The sequence below is a fragment of the Musa acuminata genome, chromosome BXJ3-11 (genome assembly GCF_036884655.1).
Source record: "Musa acuminata AAA Group cultivar baxijiao chromosome BXJ3-11, Cavendish_Baxijiao_AAA, whole genome shotgun sequence".
Taxonomy (NCBI): domain Eukaryota; kingdom Viridiplantae; phylum Streptophyta; class Magnoliopsida; order Zingiberales; family Musaceae; genus Musa; species Musa acuminata.
The window spans coordinates 30,335,133-30,357,156 of record NC_088359.1 but is presented as its reverse complement, the minus strand read 5'-3'; the positions used below and the strand labels follow the sequence as shown (position 1 = coordinate 30,357,156).

The 22,024-nt window shown below is 40.0% G+C and overlaps 3 protein-coding genes across 9 annotated transcripts; all 3 read left to right on the top strand.

Annotated features, from left to right (window-relative positions):
* Positions 1–1,657: 1,657 nt before the first annotated feature.
* On the top strand, positions 1,658–8,261 carry LOC103972175 (protein phosphatase 2C 32). The gene is made up of 4 exons (XM_009386404.3): positions 1,658–4,688; positions 5,922–6,035; positions 6,928–7,192; positions 7,836–8,261. The coding sequence occupies exons 1-4, from the start codon at positions 2,313–2,315 to the stop codon at positions 7,949–7,951; spliced, it is 2,871 nt and encodes a 956-aa protein (XP_009384679.2). The 5' UTR covers positions 1,658–2,312; the 3' UTR covers positions 7,952–8,261.
* A 2,116-nt stretch (positions 8,262–10,377) lies between these two features.
* Positions 10,378–11,471, top strand: LOC103972174 (expansin-A8). The gene is made up of 3 exons (XM_009386403.3): positions 10,378–10,561; positions 10,637–10,955; positions 11,046–11,471. Exons 1-3 carry the CDS (start codon positions 10,384–10,386, stop codon positions 11,350–11,352), a joined length of 804 nt encoding a protein of 267 aa, XP_009384678.2. The 5' UTR covers positions 10,378–10,383; the 3' UTR covers positions 11,353–11,471.
* A 4,177-nt stretch (positions 11,472–15,648) lies between these two features.
* LOC135584857 (uncharacterized) lies at positions 15,649–21,609 on the top strand. Of its 7 annotated transcripts, none has more exons than XM_065174679.1 (9): positions 15,649–15,917; positions 17,916–17,971; positions 18,095–18,365; positions 19,447–19,683; positions 19,788–20,005; positions 20,384–20,577; positions 20,684–20,752; positions 21,023–21,081; positions 21,217–21,609. In XM_065174679.1, exons 3-9 carry the CDS (start codon positions 18,117–18,119, stop codon positions 21,466–21,468), a joined length of 1,278 nt encoding a protein of 425 aa, XP_065030751.1. In that variant the 5' UTR covers positions 15,649–15,917; positions 17,916–17,971; positions 18,095–18,116; the 3' UTR covers positions 21,469–21,609. The 7 variants fall into 7 exon arrangements, with proteins under 7 accessions (XP_065030751.1, XP_065030749.1, XP_065030750.1 ...); XM_065174677.1 differs by lacking the exon at positions 17,916–17,971 and adding an exon at positions 17,498–17,579; XM_065174678.1 differs by lacking the exon at positions 17,916–17,971 and having other exon boundaries at positions 18,053–18,365.
* Positions 21,610–22,024: the final 415 nt, after the last annotated feature.

The window sequence follows — 22,024 nt, the reverse complement described above, 5'->3', positions numbered from 1 at the left end:
TTATAACTGTAGTCCAAATGATTCTCTTTGCTATTTTGGAATGGAGGAATGAAAATATTTTTATGGGTCACCAATCTCTGAAACTAGACAAACCTGACTCTTATCTGATAATCTTGAAAATAATTAAAGGATCAATGGTCAAAGTTGGATATCTAAATTGATGTTATGCACCTCTCTCTCTCTCTCTCTCTCTCTCTCTCTCTTCCTTTCTGCAGAATTATGTTTCTCAGTCTTTAAATGTCTATAATATCTGAGAGTGCCTTTCAGTTTTATTATCCCTTCAAGCTTTATTTCAATCTTATTAGCAGCAGAGTAGGACATCATGACTAATTAAACAATAGGAAGAAAGAAAAGGACATAAATATCATTATATTCCTGCAACTGGGAGGCTTTTTGGTACCTGGAAAGAAAATCTACCTGCAAAATTTTCTTTTGCTAATAGAGTCACATAGTTTATTGTTTTTTTATTGAAGAAAAGTAATGCTTGCAGGAAACCCCAAATGGTCCTTTGACTCTGGACTTTGATTTGTTATGTCAACTGCCAACCACTTTTTTTTTTTTTGGTTTCTAGGTTCAATTATTGTGAAAACTATAGGATGATACAGAAGCATGGCAAAGACTAAAATGGCATGATGCCTAGAACAGCTTGTAATTGCTGGTTTGGTTGGAGGGTAATGAGTTGAGCCACCAAAAGAACAACACCAGATGCTGACTTCCAATTACTTTTTCTTGGTACTAATTGTATTCTTTATGGTTTGTCCACACCTTCTTGGAAATTTGCTTCTTGGTAGGAGGAAATTTAGATGGTCTTTTAAGATTTGTAGTCAACATGAGAGCTGGGTGTTTGGTTCTTCTCTTGTGGTGTTGGTCTTTGTGGGTCCATCCTGAATGCTTTCATGCCCCAAGAACCTCAAGTCATGAGTCTACAATTTGGATGCTTTGGAATGCACAAAGCCCTTCATCCTTCAGGTATGCATGCATATCTTTTCTCAGGTGATGTGATCATGCTTTCAGTCTCATTCATGCAGCATGTCTTGTGAGCATCACTGCCCCAACCTATCTTCTCAGCAGCTTCTGAGAATTTACTCCTTTGTGGGGTTGCCAATTTTGTGTGTGTGTGTGTGTTTGTATGTGCAGAAAATAATAATAATAGGAACTGCATGTTCATGCATACTGAGCAATCTCTGGTTAGATATATTCCTTTTCTTTCCTATTTGTCTCAATAGAATTAGCCTGATTTATCACATCTAAATATGAGACTCTTGAAGGATATTGACACCTTATTTGGGTGATTTATATGACAATTACCTCAACAAGAGTCTCCTTTAACAATAAATAAATAGTGAAGCTGTGACTTAATTGTGGATCTTGACACAGTCTATCTTGCACTTCATCTTGATTCATTTTCTTCATCATCAAGGCAATAATCAAATCATCATTCTATATTTTGGATCCAGGGATTTATGGCTTGGAAGATGAAGTGCAACAAGGGACAGGAGGCCATCTGCTGAATTCCATTTCATGGTCATCATCATGATGGTGACATGATGATGTGATGATGGAGGGGCATTGGGGCAGCAATTTCCCGTTTTCTCTGCATTTGACTCCAAACACCACCAAATCCAATCATTCAATAGGATCAAATGGGACAAATGGGAGGACCCAAATGCCCACTCTGATCCTGCCATTGAACTCCATTCTTTGGTCTCCTTTCACCACCCTCCCATCCCATTTGAACTCCTCTCTCTCTCTCTCTCTCGGACGCCCCCATTTCTCCTCCTCACCGATCAATCACCCTTTCGTGCCCTTATTCTCCCTCCTTTCCCCCTCGCCAAATCTTCTGCAGCTCCTTCCCTTCGCATCCAACTCTTCTTCTGTTCACGTGATGTATCTCCTCAGCTACTAGCGACCTGTTTGTTCTGCTCACTCCCCTCGTCTCGTTCTTGTTATCATCTGAGTGCTCAGATCTGTTACTGTGGGCGCATCATTTTGCCATAGTCTTCCTCGTTTCCTGATGTGTGTGCGCTCGTAGATGGTATCCCCTGGGGGCTGATCTGTGCTTCCTCGGTATGGGAGCATTTGGATCGCCTTGAAGCCATCGCCGCCGAGGTGTTCGCCTGATGATGCAAGCTCGCCAGGGGAGAGGTGGTAGGGTTGAGGGGTGCTTTGGGTTCTTGCGGCTGCGGGGTTCCGCGCTGTGCTCGTTGTTTCTGTACCTGCTCGTGGTGTGGGGTCATGGAAGTCCTCCGTTCCGGCGATCATCTGGGGCTGCCACCTCCGGCGTCTTGATGTTCTTGTAGTGCTGCGCTGCGATGGGGAACGGCACTTCTCGAGCCGTCGGCTGCTTCGTGCCCTCGGGGTTCGCGAAGGGCGGGGTCGATTTGGAGTTCCTTGAGCCCTTGGATGAAGGGCTGGGCCACTCCTTCTGCTATGTTAGGCCGGTGATCATCGATTCTCCTGCCATCACTCCGTCCACCTCCGAGAGGTACACCCTCGATTCGAGCACCCTCGATTCGGACACGCGCAGTGCTTCTTTCAGGCAGGAGTTAGCAGAGGATTTCGCAGGTCTGCACAGGCCAAGTAAGAGTTCTTCTGAGACCACCTTTAGGACGATATCAGGGGCCTCCGTAAGTGCGAATGCCTCCACTGCTCGAACCGGCAACCCTAATGTTCTTGTCTCCGGCGATGCCCAAGAACCAGCCGCCTCGTTTCAGAGCACAGCCTCATTCGCCGCCGTACCTCTGCAGCCGGTGCCTCGTGGTTCAGGACCATTGAATGGGTTCTTGTCAGGGCCCTTGGAGAGAGGATTTGCCTCAGGGCCTTTGGAAAGAGGGGCAGGTCTTATGTCGGGGCCATTAGATAAGGGTGTCTTCATGTCAGGTCCCCTTGATCCAACTGATAGAAGCAACTTCTCAGCTCCACTTGGTTATGGCCGGAGAAAGGTAAGGTTTGGATGGCTTATGAGAAGCATGAGTCGACCCATGAGAAGTGCTCTTTCGAGGACTTTTACAAGGCATCAACATGGTTCTGGTTGGATGCAGCGGTTCCTCTTGCATCCTATGACCCAGCTAGTTTCACATTCTAAGGAGGCAAGGCATCAGCCAGAACCTCTGGCGACCTGTTTGGACGTTGGGACATCTGAACCTGAGTACTGCAGTAGCCGTAACTTGCAATGGGCGCATGGCAAGGCCGGGGAGGACAGGGTTCATGTTGTTCTCTCTGAAGAACAGGGATGGTTGTTTGTTGGGATTTATGATGGTTTCAATGGCCCTGATGCACCTGATTTTTTGATGAGTAACCTTTACAAAGCTATAGATAAAGAATTAGAGGGACTTTTGTGGGACTATGAAGACAAATCAGGGCATATTGCAGCTACATCTGATCTTACCGAAAGTGATTCTACCAAGACTAGTTCCAGTATTGTTAAAGAAGATTGTGTAAGTTCTCAGTTGCAGTTTGGTGAATCACAATATAATGAATCACGAAATCAATCTTTTGGCAACCAAGGTGAGGGAGGAGTTGTACTCATCCCATCTGACATGGGCAGTAACAAATCCGAGTCTACCATTGACAATGGCTCAGGTAATGAATCGAGCAGGGCTGTTCAAGCTGTAGAGGAAATAGTTGACAAAGACATCAACAAGAAGCAGAGTGGAATTGCTCATGACTCCAATGTAGACATAGGTTATGAAAATACGGATACCAAAGGCCACATTGGTGCACCCCAAACATCTTGCACACCAGAAACCAAATTAGCAAGCAGATATAGAAAAAGCAAATGCCTTTATGAGCTTCTGCAAATGGAACTGCTGGAAGGCCGCGACAGCAAGTCCTTTTTGTCATCTGGTAACGCCAGTAGATCCTGTGATTTGCAGTTTAGTGCCACTGAAGATTTATGTAGCAGAGAAACCTCATCGACAGTGCAACCTGTTTTGTGCTCTTCCAGCATCGAGAGAAAAAGTTCAGGTCTCGGGGAAGATCTTGGTGGACTAATAAGAGAAAATGATGCTGCAGTTGGGATTGATTCCAAAGGCTCGAAGCAGAAGTATGTGGCATCATTTTCTTCTTTAGGACAAAAGAAGATGATCCGAATATCATTGCTTGGATCAAAGTTGAGAAAAATGTACAGGAAACATAAATCATCTCACAAGAAGCTTTTCCCTTGGAGCTACTATTGGCACAGAGATCCATCCAATCTTGATGAGAGAACAGCTAACTCATCAGTGGTTATCAGAAGATGCAAATCGGGTCCAGTGGACCATGATGCAGTGCTTAAGGCTATGACACGAGCACTAGAAGCCACGGAGGAGGCTTATGTGGACATGGTAGAGAAGGCACTCGATAAGAACCCCGAGCTCGCACTAATGGGTTCATGTGTTCTAGTGATGTTGATGAAGGATCAGGATGTATATGTCATGAACCTCGGTGATAGTCGTGCTATTCTGGCACAAGATAAATTAGATGATAGCTATAGGAACCCAACTCTTGCAAAAGAAGATGTGAGACATTGGAACAGGTCAAGGGATTCTCTTGTTCATGTGGAACTAGACAGGATATCTGAGGAATCTCCAATGCATAATCCTAAAGGACAAGTCTGCAACATTAATCAGACTAGGGAACTTCATCTTTGTAGCCTAAAAGTGAGGGCTGTTCAGCTATCTTCTGACCACAGTACAAGCATTGAGGAGGTATGAACCAATAATGAAAATTTTTCTTTTTTATTCTTCTTGGGGAATCTGAGTGATATTTTTGTGATCTATCATACATAAACTTACTGATATTTTATTGCATTAGATGTTTGCAAAGCCAGTTAGTATATGAAATTGCTTAGATTCTCTAATATATCATGTAGAAATTGATCAAAGTTGTTGGTTATAATGCAAAATGCAAGCTTCCTCAATCTGCAGTACATTCTGGACTCATTGTCGGGATTGTGTTTCATTCTCTTATTTGTCCTATCATTATTGTATGAAAGTAGGCTATGTCAATTAATAATACCCAACTTATCTAAAAGCAAGCTAATTCAATTTTCAATCAATAAATGGATTCATGTTTTGGGGGATGGAATACAAATTGTGATTTCTCTAATTTCATGAAACTTTTACATCACATTGAACAGTTTAGGCTACAGAAATTTGTATGCTTGGAACCAATTACAAGCATATTTATATAGATAATTAACTTGTCACATTCCTTTTATGGGATGCATATTTAGTTGGATTTATATACTTAGTTAAATGCCAGAGGTTTTGGTGTATGGTAAATACACCCTGCTTTACAAGTACTACATATTTATTATGGTTGTACTGTTAAAATAAGTTTCAATTTTCCAGATTTTGACTGTCTTGGATGTAATATCATATCTTTACTAAATATGGTACAATATCTTTCTTCACATTGATTTCTCTTTCTCATTTTAAATCCTAAAGAACACAAAGCCTTTTTGGGTTGGCTGGCTTGTACTGAGGGCATTCAAATTTTCTTATTTAAAATTTTTAAGGTTCCTGATCAGAACATTCACACAATCAAATGGAAAATATTGTCATGCTCATATAAGAATTTAGTTGGCATTATCACATTCTGCACCTTGCCAATTTGTGGAAACAACCAACTCCTTTTACTGCACATGACCAAAAGAAAAGTCCTCAGGTGATCGTATGTATACAAGCTTCACATTGCTTTAACACTCTCCTTTGTTGCTTCCTCACTGTATGCAAACGTTACCCCTACAAGCAGACAGGTTATTTCCATGATTCAAGTCCTGATTACCCAGGTCGATGTTCACAACACTGAAAAAATATGGGACTTCTTTTATGGTCATTTGGATATAATAATATTTGATTTCCACAATAGTCCCTATGGGTGATATAATCACTTACCTTTTTTACTAGTTAACTTACCCTATCAACTAAAATTTGCAGGAAGTCTTGAGAATTAAAGCAGAACATGCTGATGATGCTCAATCTGTCTTCAATGACAGAGTAAAAGGGCAGCTAAAAGTTACAAGGGCATTTGGAGCAGCGTTTCTGAAGAAGGTCAGCTCAGAAATCTGCTTATTCCTTTTTATCTAAATTTGTTTGTGTGTGACAATTAAGTGCCCACATAAAAATGCAATAAATGTCTTTCTGAGGTTCGAATTTATCCATGCGACATTTAATTGAAATCAAGGGCACTTTGTATTGGGCCTGAGAGTGTGGTTCATTGTCAGAATCATTAAAATCAGAAACTTGATCTCACGTGAAAGCATACCTTGATATGTTGGAAGTCTAAATTGGCTTGGCATGGCGTTGCCAAGGTAATTGGATAATTTCTTACTTTTTTGCAAAATCTGATGTGCATGCCTGGTAAAGAAATATGGAATTTTAAATTATATGTATCTATTATTTAAGTCTTTTTGTGCAAATGGCTTGATAATAAGTTATATATGTTTGTTAAAGTTACCTTTGGAATTTCCATCTCCATCGATATTTCTTGCTAGTGCAAAAATTGTGGTCATCAACTTTTAGGTGGATTCCTTCTCATATATTTAGATGAGTGGAACCTTAGACTATATTTGTATGATTTTTTTTCGCTTGGCAAATAACTTTGATGATGGTTAAGTTAGGTTATGATTATTGGAACTGCCTTTATAATTTCCATCTCTGGAGGAGGGTATGATTTTCTCCAATAGCAGGTGCACCAGTATACATATGTACTAATCTTTTGTTAACCTTGTTAGATATTCTTTGTTTGTGTTTAAATATCGATGTCTTGATATAAAATAGCAGTTCTACTCCAAAATTTTTACAAGAGTAAGTCTCTGTGTAATAGGTTGTGTACTCCATGGAGAGAACACAGATTATCGGTGCATCTCTTAGATATTATAATTGATTAAATTTGCTGGAAAAAAGTTTATTTTTCTGAGACTGGTTGTACTCTTTCTTGCAGCCAAACTGTAATCAATCTCTGCTTGAGATGTTTAGAGTTGATTATATCGGGAACTCACCATATATTAGCTGTTCCCCTTCCGTTCTTCATCATCGTCTCTGCTCAAGTGATCGTTTCTTAGTCCTCTCTTCCGATGGGCTTTACCAGTACTTCAGCAATGAAGAAGTTGTTTCACATGTTACATGGTTCATGGAAAATGCACCAGAAGGGGACCCTGCACAGTACCTCATTGCTGAGCTGCTAATTCGTGCAGCTAAAAAGAATGGTCAGTAGCTATATTGTAAATTTCTCTTTTTTATGATTTTAATTATATGAGTCCGTGTCATCTTTCAGTTGTTCTCTGTGTGAGCTTGTTAGATATGTTCAATATTTCATCATACTTGGCAGTCATTAAGCAATAGTGCCATTAGTTCCTATAGTGCATCTGATACTGGAGACATTTTTTTAGTCAGAACGACATTGCAAGTTATCATGACCAAGCTCCAGCACAAGCATAGTATTGGTGGTATTTAACATGTTTGAATCCAATCAGACTTGATGAAAGATCAACTTTTGTAGTTGACATGATTGATCTCCAGACTATTGATAATTGTCACCTTTGATCCTCTTCCAAAGTGTCACCTGTTCCATCTCCCAGACAGAAGTTTTAACATCACTTTTCTAAACCTCCACAAAATCTTTGATGCATTTGCCTCCAACATCCCAGTACATCTCTCGGGCTTTGTGATTCTTGTTGGAAGTGTTTGTATCAGTAATAAATTATCTAGTTTGGTAGAATTCTCTACCCATTGTCAAGTGACATCCCTGGTGCTACAATCAACTTTTCCCCTTTCATACGATAGATGTCGTCAATGCTTCTTTGTTTACAGCTTGATGATTCACATGTTAGTTCCTGTTACGTGTCGCAGGGATGGACTTCCATGAGTTGCTGGATATTCCTCAAGGCGACCGGCGTAAATATCATGACGATGTTTCCGTTATGGTGATTTCCCTGGAAGGAAGGATTTGGAGGTCATCCAGTTGATCGTTGTTTGGAGCAGCAAGCTTTGCCCTGTATCCTCATCTGTAACATATTCCCATCATGAAAGGCATTCTTGTTCTTTACATGTTCTCATCTCCTTTTGATGTACTCGTTCCATCTCTCTCACCCGAGGAGTTGTGATGGCCATCTCTCTCACCCTCTTGATGAACCTCCTCGCCAAAATTCAAAGCCTGTCAGAGGGTATGCGCAGCCCAAGAATCACTGAACTCAGACCTAATCAGTAGACTTGCATGACTCCATGACACAGCTTGGAAACTTGCATTGGATAAAGAAAAACTTCTCTTTCAAGTTACATTTGATGGTAACTTTGATGTCTTCGTTTTTCTGCTGCAGTTGAATGTTGAGGGCAAGAGCAAGAAGGGGAACATTAGAAAGAAGAGGTATTTTTCGATCATGAGTCGGACGAGCTGTCCATGAACACTGAGCTATGTTTCTATTGCCCGGTGTCTATACAAACAAGGCAGAGCAATGAACAAGAAAGAAGGTAAATGAGCCCATCGATATGTTTTGTTCTTTACCTTTCATGCCTGGTTGTTTTACCATTTCCTCTATCCAACTCCAACAAAGACCACGCCACCCCATCCATCACCATCAAACCTTTTGTATGAAACTGCAGTCTCATCTAGTCTTTGTTATATTATAAAACTCTCTCTCTCTCTCTCTCTCTCTCTCTCTCTCTCTCTTTAGAATCTTATATTTTCATATATAATTCTCTCATGTTTGTTCTATATTAAACTCTTGTTTCTATAGATCATATATATCATTGTACAAACTAAACTATTTTTTTACAGGTTGTAGATTCTGAGCCAACTATAAAATTACCCAGTTAATTGCACTTATCCTTTAAGCCAATGTTAATATTGAGAAGAGAAACTGAAGTTATGGATAGAAAGGAAAAAACAAGAACTCCACAACATTAGTTCAGATATTTCTACCATAGGTAGTGTGGCCACAAATTGCGATTCCTACTGCTACTTATGCTTCTTTTAGTTCTTTCATCTACTTTTAGAAAGATTTCTTTAGTTTGTAGGACCACTTTCATGCCTACAGTATCACATCTTCCTCCCTGCATCTCCTTTAACTCTACCGTCTTATCCTAATTCAAACAACATGACTCCTTTCTCCTCTTTTCCTTGCAAGTCCGTAAACCGCAAGTCAAGTCTTCCCCTACACCAACGGCAGCGGCAACCAGAGCCAATCGGGACGCAAGCGCCATCACCAAGTCTTCCTTCTCGTCTTCCTCGTTCCCTTTCTTTTTGGCTTAAATCCTTCGGTTCTGCGGGTTCTTACCCCCACCAGTGGTGACCGGAGTCGAGCGACGCAGGAACCACATCAAGCTTACCGCAGCCGTCTGAACTATGTCAGACGCGTTCTAAGATCGTTTTTCAAGGAGCCTCTTGCAAGCGACACGTGTCGTGTCGATGCACGAATCTAGAAGCATTTACCCTCCTAAATGTGAATGAATGTAAACAGAGTAAGAACTCGACGGACTCGACCACATCGAGAATGATACTGTCCGGATTTATCTTGCGTCTTATACTCCACAAAGACTCGTTTGGCTCATCGTTACAATAAATAGCAATACCTTTCTTTTCCTTTTGATTAATATAACAATCATTGGACCGATGAGTATGAATGGCAGCACACTATGCAGGCCTCGGGGAAAAGTAACCCATGTAAGTGTGAATAGCATGCATGAGTTGGGTTGACTTCCACTCCGCCTCGCACATGCACCTACGCACTACGTGAAACCTAACTTGGTTGTGCCATTACGTGACGAAATAGTCAACTCCTCTCTCTCTCTCTCTCTCCTCCCCCACATGGGTTGGTTCATAAGGTGCTCCGGCGGCATGTGCTGCAGACACGAAGTCTCACCTCTCACGCCACGCACGAGTCACAAGTCATCTCCCTTTCTGTATCCAACCACCACCGTCATACTATTCTCGCATATGGACATGCGTATACGTAGAACATGTGGTTGCGATCTCGTCATCTACCATCCGTCTGCGTCCATGATGTACGGGAGCCATGTGCTCGCAAACCCTCAGAAACTAACGACGAAAAGAATACTAGACAGAGCACAACACTTGGTTGACTTGATTAAGTTACTTATGGTTCCGTTTCTCTATGCTTCATAAGGTAGAATGTACGGTTACGTACACCGTTTCCGTCTTCGGGTGGAGGCGGCGCAAAAGGTGGCCAAGTGTAGCCGGCACCAGGCTGTAGATTTTTGTACGAAGCTTGCTTGTATATAGCTTTGATTAAGCTTCACCAACTGGTAATAATTTGTTCCAGCGCGCAGGTCTTATAGTTGCGTGAAGTCAACGTAGACTAAACGCCCAACACGCCGTCAGGGTCGAAGAAGAAGAGCTCAGATTCGGCACTATATATAGGAATGAGGGAGGTGGGATGGTATGCATCAATCTTCACAGCACCGAGGAGTTGTCTTCTTCGAGCAAGTAGAGATGGAGAAGGCTGCACTACTGCTGCTGTTCCTCGCGTGGTTTGCCTCTGAGTTCAGAGCTCTGGGAGATGATTGGATTCCTGCCTCGGCAACCTTCTATGGAGGGGGTGATGCTTCCGGCACTATGGGTGGGTGACTCACACACGACGTTTGATGCTTGGGAGTTTGGTCTGCGCTCTAAGGTGGGTGTTCCATGGATGCAGGTGGAGCGTGTGGGTATCAGAACTTGTACAGCGACGGGTACGGCATCAAGAACACGGCACTGAGCACGGCGCTGTTCAACAACGGCGCCGCCTGCGGCGCGTGCTTCCAGATCGTGTGCGACTCGAGGAAGTCGCCGTGGTGCAAGAAGGGGACGCACATCACCGTCACCGCCACCAACTACTGCCCGCCCAACTACGACCTTCCCAGCGACAACGGCGGGTGGTGCAACCCGCCGCGGCAGCACTTCGACATGTCTCAGCCAGCCTGGGAGACCATCGCCGTCTACCGGGGCGGCATCGTTCCCGTCTACTACCGCAGGTGATTCCACGTCCGTGAACCAACCCCTCGAGGATCGGAGCTCTCAGGAACTCAGTCTCACGGGTTAATCGTGCGGTGTGGACTTGGCAGGGTCAAGTGTCAGAGGAGCGGAGGCATCAGGTTCACCATCAACGGGAAGAACTACTTCGAGCTGGTGCTGATCGCCAACGTGGGAGGGAGCGGCGTGGTCTCCGGCGCCTGGATCAAGGGGTCCGACACGCAGTGGATGGCCATGAGCAGGAACTGGGGCATGAACTGGCAGAGCAACGCGTACCTCACTGGTCAGAGCCTCTCCTTCCGGGTGCAGACCAGCGACGGCAAGGTCAAGACCGCCTACGATGTCGCGCCGGCGACTTGGAAGTTCGGCGACACCTACGCGTCCTCCATCCGGTTTTAGAAGATCGCGCTGTTCGACCTCTTCTCTACTTCCATGGTTGAAGGCTGTCATCTTCTCTGTGAAGGAACGAGTGGTTTTACTGTGTCCACCAACCTTCAATTGGATTCTATGTTTGTGTCTTTGCTTTGTCTATAAGTATAATCGACTCTATATATGTGCTCTCTCTCTCTCTCTCTCTCTCTCAAGTATAGTCTACTGTTTTGGCACCATAAGAATAGAGCTTCAGCTCTCAATGCCCTCCTCCTCTATTGCATATTAAATGCCAATTTTGAATGCAATTAATTAACTATATATATATATATATATATATATATATATATATATATATATATATACATATATATTCATAATTTTCACCAAAAATGTTAACGTTATCATTCGAATAGGTTGATGAATGCCTTTGTTGCTAAACCTAAATTGACGTGATAGATCTGCTTAATTGACATTGTCACTCCCTAATTGACTTGCTTTAGTAACGAAGTCTCGGTCGAAGACATTGACCACATTCCTTATTAGAGAGAAGAACAAAATGTATGTGATGGGAAAATAAATGGTAGTGATGTCTGACATAATCGAACCCGATTCTAGTCCTCCTTCATCATGTATAAAAAAAATCTGATGTGAACAAAAAGATGGTTTGAGAATTCGCTCGGTAACTGAGGGGGGATTTGAAAACTTGTTCCATAATCGATCTACACGAAGAAGATTGAGACATTGTGTGTCACATCTCAAATTTATACAAATAAATAAATTATCATTTAATAGTTCATAATTTATAAAAAAAAAACTTTTTTTTTAATCTTTGAATTCAAACTACTGTGTTTACCATACTAAATATTTTTTAACTAAAAAAATCACATGTTCCCAGTAGAGCCACAAAAAAGTTTTTCTGAGGCAAGCCTCATATCTATTATAAAATAATATATTACTTTGAAAATTAATATATGATAAAAATACATCAACAACCACACATACTAATAAGAACTTCTGAAAAATCAAAAAAATAATATTTAATATTAATATATATATTAATAATTTAATATTAAATGATGATAATTTTTATATCATAAATAAAATCATGCATCAATCATATGCAACATATCTCGATAGTATATATAATAGTTAAATAACAAATACGTATATCGTACCCGATGGTGTACTCTCTCAATAGTGAATAAAGAGGTATTAATCCATGTTACCAACAACGGATGGAGTGGTATCTCTTACCCATCCAAGTAGGGATATATTTCTCGTAACAATTGATTGAGGAACCGTTTAACCATTATATCAGAGAATTCGTTAATCCCCAAAGAAAATCACCAGCGGGTACATAATTAACTATGATCATTCATTTATGTTCTTATATTTATTTATACATGCATCTATCTAATAAGTAGTATGATAAAGTATGATGAGGGATCATGCTTGATGTATAACTTGTTGGAGTATATCAATCGGTGATAATTTTTTTTAAGTTCAACAAATCATAAAATCATAAAGACATGAGACATCAATCTCTCGATATTCATTAATCAACTGAAATCCTAATTAAAATAATTTAATTGACTTGAATAAACTTAATCCAATTATTAAACTAACGGAACTACCTTGTAGAGTCAATATGGAATAATCTAAGTATGTCTAATTTAGATTTGATTGATTTTAATTAGGTTAACTATGCTTAAATTGATCATGTTGATTTGAAATCATTGTAAACCTGTTTAAACAGATCAAACTTATCTAATTTAGTCAACTAACAAGCTTAAATCAACTAACAAGTCTAGATCGAATCGATCCACCTAAGTATTGGATAGGTCACGTGCATCGCACGTGCCTATCCCAAGTAGTAAATTAGGTTGAGGTACAACTGGTTGGATAGAGAGGTAATGATGCATCTATATCCAATCGCATAGTTGGGTGGGCTTAGCTTTGCGAGCTAGGATGAGCCTCACTCATAAGTTGAGCTGAGTCTTACCACTAAACTAGGTCATGTTTGACTTATAGGTTGAGTCATACTTAGTTACATGAGTAGCATCATACTTAGCTACATGGGTTAGGCTAAGCTTAACTATATGGGCTAAGTTGTTCCATATCACATAGGTTATGCTTGACTATATATACATAGTCGTATCTAGTCATATAGGTTGGATCATACTTTGGCACATAGGGCTAGGTTATACCAAGTAACATAAGGTAAGTCATACTTGGTTATAGGAGCTAGGTTATTTCTCACCATATGAGCTAGACCATATCTAGCCACACGGGCTAAACTAGCCAATCAACTTAACTTAGGTTATACCCTAATTTAATCATTCTTATTAAATTAAAATTTATTCTTTGAAAATATTTTAAATATATTATAAAATAATAATTAATATTTTTTTCATGAATTATGTAATTTAGATTCATGATTATAAATTCAAAACTAATTAGATAATAAAAATTGACATATAATTCCTTGAAACATAAATACATCTTATTAAATAAATCAAAACTATCATTAAATTAAATAATAATTCTAACATCATAATTCAATGATCTTTATTTATTCATTAAAATTTTTAAAATTAAAATATTATTATGCATCATATAAATTATAATAATTATAATATCATAGATATTAAAATATGAATGCAAACTAGCAAGAAAATAATAAAGGATTCTAATTTTCTGAAGGAATCTTCTTCTTAATCCTCCGAATATCAGATGCTCTCTCATCAAAAGGTAAGTAATAATTTAATTTTTATTTTATTTTTATGTATAAAGATAGAATCATAATATTTATTTCTTATGGTTCACATACAAAAATAAAATTTAAATTATTTACCTTTTAAAAATAACATCACTCATAAACAAATAATTAATAATTTAATTTATTGATAAGAAAATTAATAATTTAAATCACTTATTAGGAAATTAGCTCTCCATGTGGTTAAGAAAATCAATCTTAATTATTTCCTTAATCATACTACACAAAAAAAATTAATAATTTAAATAAAATAATATAATATTTTATGATAATTTGATTTATGTTAAGAGAAAAAAAATCATCAGTGCTTAGGCCAGTAAAACGGGATATAAGTCTTTACTATAAAGTCATTCACCTCGATTACTCTAACGAGTGATTTTTATTGTTGGATTAATTGGAAATAATATTTTAAGGTATTAACAGAATATTCCCATAAGCTTGGAGATGAAATCTCCCTTTTGTTATTGCATATGGCGTTGTGGTGATAGTTCTAACACTGACTGTTCTTCTTCTTCTTTGTGTGGGCTCGTGTTGGGCCAACAGGTAGCGCGGCAGAGGGAAGGAGATAAAGAAAGAGAGACTGCTTCGCCAGCGGCGGGGACGTGCCCGGCGCCGATGAAGGCGACGTCGAACGGGTCGTGGCAGGCCGACAACTCGCTGGACTGCGCGTTGCTGCTGGCCATCGTCCATATCTGCCTGGTGATCGCCATCACGAGGTCGCTTGCCTAAACCCTGGGCTCTCCTTGTCCTCTTCATTTGCACCCGCTTGTTCATTGTGAAGGTCCCTCCGAGGGAGGCCTTCACGCTGGCCTTCCTCGTGAACACCAAGTGGCTCGTCGAGATCATCGTCCTCAACATCGGCAAGGACCGCAAGGTACGCAAAACTTTCCCGCCGCGCTCTCTCCTACTAATGGCCGCACTACACTTGGTTTTTGGGCGCGACATGCGACTGCATTAATCGACAGGTGCTCGACGAGGAGCCGCTCGCCATCCTGGTTCTCATGGCTCTCTTCACCACCTTCGTCACTAAGCTCATCCTGGTTCTGAACGGTGGTTGCCCGGAGTTGGGGCATCTGGCATCGTCCGGGTTCTCGACCACATCGTCGGTATTGGTGATCAAGCAGCACTTGCCGGACACTCCCCGCCATGAGACTCACTCTGCTTTTTGTTTCATATGCAGGGTTTGCAGGGCTCGGCGTTCTGCTTGCCTTCTCCAATGGCATGTAGATAAGCGTGAGCAGCGTATGACTTCGTAGAGACGACGAGTATCGTTCTTGTACGCAATCGCGAACTGCATCGACATCTTCTAGAAACTGCAGCCGTGGCTCTGCTGCCGTTGACAAAGTTTGCGGAGGAAGACAGCCGCAATTTGACTTTGACTACCAAAGGACGCGGGCGCCGAAACGGGACTGGCTGAATCACCCTTGATAGTTATCATAGGTGATCCGGCGCATGGGTTTCGCCGTGTGTTATGAGAAGGTGACGTCACCCATGAAAATTGAGGGCGCCTCTTGTGAGTATCTCGTGTCGCGCGTGTCCCATTTCCGCGTGCTTTCGACCAAGCAATCAAACAGCAGCAGCGGCAGCGGCAGGTGGTCGCCTTGTTGGAGCTTCCTTCGAATTGAATCCTTACCCTCAACCCTGCATCTCTTTGCCCCAATAAAGCAAAAGGAAAGAAAGGGCAACCACCAAGCGCAAGCCGCTTCTATTCCTTTCCCCTCCCTCTCCGCCGTCTCCTCCCCTTTCCCTGCAGATCCTCGATCGCTCTTCTGCTCGAGGGCTCGACGCCCTTCCCTTCGTGAAGAACTTGTACGAGGTAAGATGTCTGGGATTTTCGCTCTCTCTTTCCTTTTGTTGTTCCGTGACCTAGATATTGTCTCTGGATTAAAGTTAGGGAACGGATCTAAGCAGCAAAGAGTGATGCCCCGGTCTCGATTCCGCCTGTGTATGTAGTCCTCCTCCTTTTATGATATGGATTCTTTGGTGGTCCAATCGCACGCTGTTCTTGGTAGGAGATTGAGAAAATGGGTCACGGAAAGTTAAAGAGCCAAGAGGATGTTACTTTCTTTGGTAACAGCAAGTCTTATCATCTACGAAGTTAGACGATGATGCATATCAATGCTTCGTAATAGCAATCGGGCACAGGACTAACTTGGTGTTGGTATGATTTAGGTTTCGTACCGATGTGGGGGTATAATCCATTGGACTAAGTGTTGTTACTATTGACGGCATTGAATGAAGCCCAGAGTTCAGGAATCTAAGCATGTAGTTCATAAATTTTTTAGCTTGTTCATGGATCGAAATTGATTTAGAGGGTTGCAAGCTCCTGCTGTTTGGTTAGCAGTGTATACAACAGATTGCCTCGAGTATCCAACATTGGTTTCATGTCTCATGCTCATGTGTTATGACCTTCTTAGTTGGTGTAGTTTAGTTCCGAAAAGATTATGCTGGAACAGAGGTAAAACCCTTTATCTTCTTGTAGTTTACTAGCAAATGACATCTAGATATTGTGAGATAAGCTAGAAAAGATTATTAATGACAGTGATTATTTGTGAAAATGTTGGAATACGGATGTGTATGAGATCTGGAATGGAAAAGGTACTAGCTGTTCTTTTCCATTTGGTGGATGACTCGGAGGAAGAGTTCTTGGGAATTTTGGCTTGTCATTTACTTGGGAGAGAGAAAAGTTGGGATACAAGACAAAATAAAGAAGAAGATGACATGGAATGCTGGTCGGTTTTCTCTGAGGGTAACCATAGCGATCCAGTGACTCAAGAAGATGAGGGAGGCAGAGAGTCCACCAGTTCTAGATCACGAAATTACTAAAACCAACCCGATAAATTGACTAAAATAGCTAATCTGTCCATACGGAGGTGACTTTTAAATATGTATATGGATGGAAACACACCTGTAGTAGAATGAATTGGTAAATGCTTGTTGAATCTGATTAAAATCTGGCTAATGGAAAGTCTTTATAAAAGTCTTTTTAAGGCGAAAACGATTGTACATTAATATAGTGTAACATACTTAGACTTTCAAATCTTTTATCCATTTGCCTGAAACTACTTATGTGATGGTGGAATTCCTTTTTGGCATAGACCATATCTTCTTTATCTTACTTACTCAAATTATCATGCTATAGCTGGGTTCTTACAAATTCAATCATGTATGATTTGAGTTCTGCCTAGTCATTGTTAAAACATAGGTCACAAGTCATTTAGTTTTTGTTTGCAGAATGAGTGAACTGGGTCTACTGTCTGACACTAGCATAATCTTTGAGAGTATACCTTAATTATTTGCCTTTGCCTTCCTTTTGTTGCAGTGGTTTTTTTACCTGCTACTCTTTTTTGTAAACTATTGGTTGTGATCTGCTATCCCCTATGAATTCTTGAGCAGGGTGAATAAAGGTTGTGGCAGTAATGATGTTCTACTTTATCGTCTTCTTCATGCCTGTCTTCTTCATACAGTAAAGAAGAAGGTGTTCTACTTTATTGTTTCCTTAGTCTTTTAGATTACTTTGAATATTTTGGATCATGCACATTTTTTCTAGACTTGACTTTTGGCATATTGAATTAACAAATTGAAGATAAATCTTTCTTCTTAAGTTTTAACATGCTTGGCTTTGACTCTTTAATAAGGATTTTTTGAGGTGGAAGTACTATATCTTTTGCCACTGCAGTGTTTGACTCCTTTCCTGTATTCTTATGCTCACTAGTTGAGTTATAATTATGTTGCATGACCATACAAATGCATTTCTGTGTGTTGTTTATGGTAGTTTTCATGAAAATAATACTTGCCATATTTCCTTTGCTAGCACAAGGATCAAATCTATGTTGAAGTCTCAGAAAAGCATAAACAGTTGTGGAAGATGTAACCAATCAACTTGCTATTGTTGTTGTACAAACTGTATCCTAGTCATTCTTTGCATCATGTTATATGTGCACATGTCAGGGTAATTTAACTTTCTTCTGGTGCTTCTGCTTTGTCTAAAAGATTCTGTGGAATTCCACGGAAGATGTCAAGTTCATCTGAGATGTCAGGGAAGAATGTTGAGACTTCCGAGCTACAGACAATGGAAGATGAGCACGCAAGACTGGTGTTGCCAAGTGAATCAAGAATATCCAATTTTGACCCTCAACAGGTAGTTGAAAAAGCTACTTCGAGATCGTACATCTGGTGGATGAAAATTCTCTTTTTCTGCTTTCTGTTGGTGGTACTTAGTTTCGTCTTCGTCAAATGGGGACTACCGTTTGCTTTTGAGAAGGTAATATCAATTATCTTCAGCTATATTATTTGTTCTGCTATACGTTCTAGTCTTCTGAATACAAGTGTAGGTTACTAATTTTGTTGTTCTTGCAATTGCTGTGAGCAGATCTTTTTTCTGTGCATATCTCATGCTATTTCTGTAGAAAATCTTATGCAAGCCACAATTAGATATACAAACATGAGGACTGTCATGCATGTCAGGCATGTGTCAGCACAAGCTGAAACATATTTTGCCAAAAACACATTGTTGGCATCATGTCAAGTGCCAACATATGGCTAGGACAAATTACTGACCAACATACATGATGATTCACATAGCATGGAATCATATCATGCCCAGTAGGTATCAACACACCCCTGTGCCACAATATGGCAATCTTTGTACATGTTTATCATGAGTTGTTGGCCAGGTCTTGAAAAGTTTATTCCTAAATTTGCTCGGTAACTCTTTATTTGTTGATGTATTTGATGTTCCACTTTGGACTAGAAAGTTCTTTGGTCACACATATTTCATCTTGTAATTGGTTGCTTGGTGGCATGCTTTGCTGTGTCATATGCCCTTTTTTTTGCAGTAGAGTAATGTTTGTAGCTTGATCTCAACTGGACAATCCAAGCCTAACATAACATTAGCTTTGCCCACAAATAAGTATACCCATAAATTGCTATTTCGATGAGCATAGGTATCTGTTTACCACCTTGTTATAGTTCACATCTGATGTGAGATTACCGAGGGTGCTAATCTCTTTCATACAAATCCATATCAGTCTTTTCAGGGACAAATATTGGTGGCTCCACCTCATCAGTGTTTGCTCCCTGGACATATTAGTTGTCACATTAGCTCTGATACTGCAATTATCTCAACTTGTGTACCAAAATATTTTGGTTCTGCTTCTTAAAAGAATTCAAAAGTTACTTGTTTAAGGGATGGATATCAACTCAAATATGATCTTATGTCATTGCCAATCGACTATTTTGACATACATGCATGCTCTACATGGTATTATATCTTTAGAAACTGGAGAAAAAGTGATAACTTCATTCATATTGACAATTCAATGATCAATTGAACTACTCTGCAGGTTCTCCTGCCAATTATGGAGTGGGAAGCAACTGCTTTTGGGCGGCCTGTTCTTGCTTTGGTACTCATTGGATCCTTAGCTTTGTTCCCAGTTTTGTTAATTCCTTCTGGACCATCCATGTGGCTGGCAGGAATGATATTTGGATATGGTCTTGGATTTCTTATAATTATGGTAGGAACTACCATAGGCATGGTGTTGCCTTATTTTATTGGCTTACTGTTTCGTGAACGGATACATGTAAGACCTCTGAACTGAATGTCCACTTTTATCCGTGAAGACCAACCCTTGGTGAATCTTTATTTCTTTGTGACTTTTTCTTTTTTTTTGATTAATTGTGACAGGAATGGTTGAATAAATGGCCTCAGCAGACTGCTATACTTAGGCTGGCTGGGGAGGGAAGCTGGTTTCATCAATTTCGAGTTGTTGCGCTGTTTAGAATTTCACCATTTCCATACACAATCTTCAACTATGCAGTAGTAGTGACATGTATAAAATTTGGTCCTTATCTCATTGGCTCTATCGCTGGAATGATACCTGAAGCTTTCATCTATATTTATAGGTTAGTAAATCTGCCTGCCTGGTAATATGGTTATGATGTCAAACAAACAACCATAGGAGTCATGACAAATCATCATGATGCCTCATATTTGTCCTCCTTTTTGTTCTTCTTGCAGATAGATTGAGTATTTGCTTAACCTCTGATTCAAAACGATAATGAATTTTAGTTATACTTTAAAGGGTTGAGGATGTGAAACATCTAATGATCAGTACCTTATGCCTAATTTCGATTAGTCCTAATATACCATCATCTTGACATTGGCTTTATGTTTTCCGTTTCCACAGAATCATTTGTTTATCCTCCTCATAAGGTTTATGACTACTTGGAGAATTACGGCTAAATACTAAACCTTCTTTTCCTGCTTTTCTTTTGGTGCAGCGGACGGTTGATACGCACACTGGCAAATATGAAATATGGGAATTATACCATGACACCGGTGGAGATAGTTTACAACATCATATCCTTTGTCATCGCCATTGCAATCACAATTGCCTTCACAGTATATGCAAGGCGAGCTTTGGGTGATCTCCGAAAGGCAGAAAGCAGCATTAGTGGGGGCGACAACCTGAATGGTAGTTCGATTGAACTTGAAAAGCTACCACAAGAAAGACTAAGCATACATTCTTCATCAATCAGTAATGTATGATATAACAAAGCTACATGCTCTTGAAGGTACAGATATAAGAGGAGGAATTGGCGGACTGACCCGCAATCTTTATCAGCGGAGTCAGGAGAAAGTTATACATGGTAACTTTTGCTCGACGATTTTTTTCCCTTTTTTTCCAGCCTTTGTATAGATGGTGCACTGCAATTTTTTTTGCTTAAAATGAAAATTGCATTCCTCTTGAATTGCTGTACGGTACATGTGTTGCTTATTGAATCAAGAGTCCAAAAGAACATTCAAATCACTGAGGGTTCAATTGAGCAGATTGCAGTATGAAATTTCCCTCCATGTGTTAAGCTATTATTTTTTTGTGATTACCAGTTTTACCTCTAACCATAGTTCACAGACAATAGTGCAGGTATACGATGAACCTGACGCATCGTTGAGAAGGTTTGTTCTACATGTCGCTCGGGTAATTTCGATCACTTGACTTGTTAACTATGCACACTCTATGAACAATCTGTTCATTGCTTATTAGCTTGCAACAGCATCTTTGCGGTCATGGTGTTTGATTCTTATTGCTCAACATGATCCATCATGTCTAAAGCAGGCTGGACCGGACTCGTACGTTAGCTCAATCAGTGAGATTAGAAAGCTGAGCAACCTGCGTTGTCTCTACCAACTAAAAGCACAGAAGTGGGGGATGGCCTCATGGCGCACTCAGGTCATGGAAGCACCACCTACTCGTGATGCCCTTTTTGTGATGGTTAGACACATTGGCCATTTACGTTGGAAGGAAACTTCTAATACTGCCGACAAGGAAATAGCAAGTTGTCCGTGGTATTATGATATCACATGAAAGAGACATCAGCAGCTCTTTTATTGGGAGGCGGCGGTGGCGGTGGTGGTGGTTGAAACCGCCTTTTGTTTTGCATGAGTCGACAAGCTTAAGCTTGCTGTATTCCAATTCTATAATTCCACGAGTGTGATTAAGACGCAAGCTGACGCAGAGGAACGATAAGAGAACAAATAATAAGAAAAAAAAATCAGATAATTATAATATTTCTTTCGTAAATGATAAAGGGCGAAGGTGATAAACTGTAAGGTTTTTATCAATTAAGCCAGTCAACACTTTCAATAATTATAATATTGGTTCAAGATGATGAGAGATCTCATATCTCATAAATATGATTTCATATCAATCGTATATCATATGAGAAAATAACTCAATTTATTAATCTCATATATAAGAAAATATTAATTAAAAATAAAAATATATTTTGTCTTTTTTTAGAAGATAAAATATATTTTAAATAGCTTGATAATCTTTCTTTTTTTCGTTGTGTTCTTTTCTATTCATAATTAATCTAAAAAAATAAGAAATATTTTATGGTATTATTAATTCAGTAATAAGT

Coding starts and splice junctions, on each gene's coding strand:
- LOC103972175 (XM_009386404.3), top strand. CDS start 2,313: ATGGGGAACGGCACTTCTCGAGCCGTCGGCTGCTTCGTGCCCTCGGGG. Junction 4,689..5,921: donor ACAGTACAAGCATTGAGGAG/GTATGAACCAAT, acceptor TAAAATTTGCAG/GAAGTCTTGAGAATTAAAGC. Junction 6,036..6,927: donor GAGCAGCGTTTCTGAAGAAG/GTCAGCTCAGAA, acceptor TCTTTCTTGCAG/CCAAACTGTAATCAATCTCT.
- LOC103972174 (XM_009386403.3), top strand. CDS start 10,384: ATGCATCAATCTTCACAGCACCGAGGAGTTGTCTTCTTCGAGCAAGTA. Junction 10,562..10,636: donor TGATGCTTCCGGCACTATGG/GTGGGTGACTCA, acceptor CCATGGATGCAG/GTGGAGCGTGTGGGTATCAG. Junction 10,956..11,045: donor GTTCCCGTCTACTACCGCAG/GTGATTCCACGT, acceptor TGGACTTGGCAG/GGTCAAGTGTCAGAGGAGCG.
- LOC135584857 (XM_065174678.1), top strand. CDS start 18,117: ATGTCAAGTTCATCTGAGATGTCAGGGAAGAATGTTGAGACTTCCGAG. Junction 20,753..21,022: donor TCAGGAGAAAGTTATACATG/GTAACTTTTGCT, acceptor CACAGACAATAG/TGCAGGTATACGATGAACCT. Junction 21,082..21,216: donor TTGTTCTACATGTCGCTCGG/GTAATTTCGATC, acceptor TCATGTCTAAAG/CAGGCTGGACCGGACTCGTA.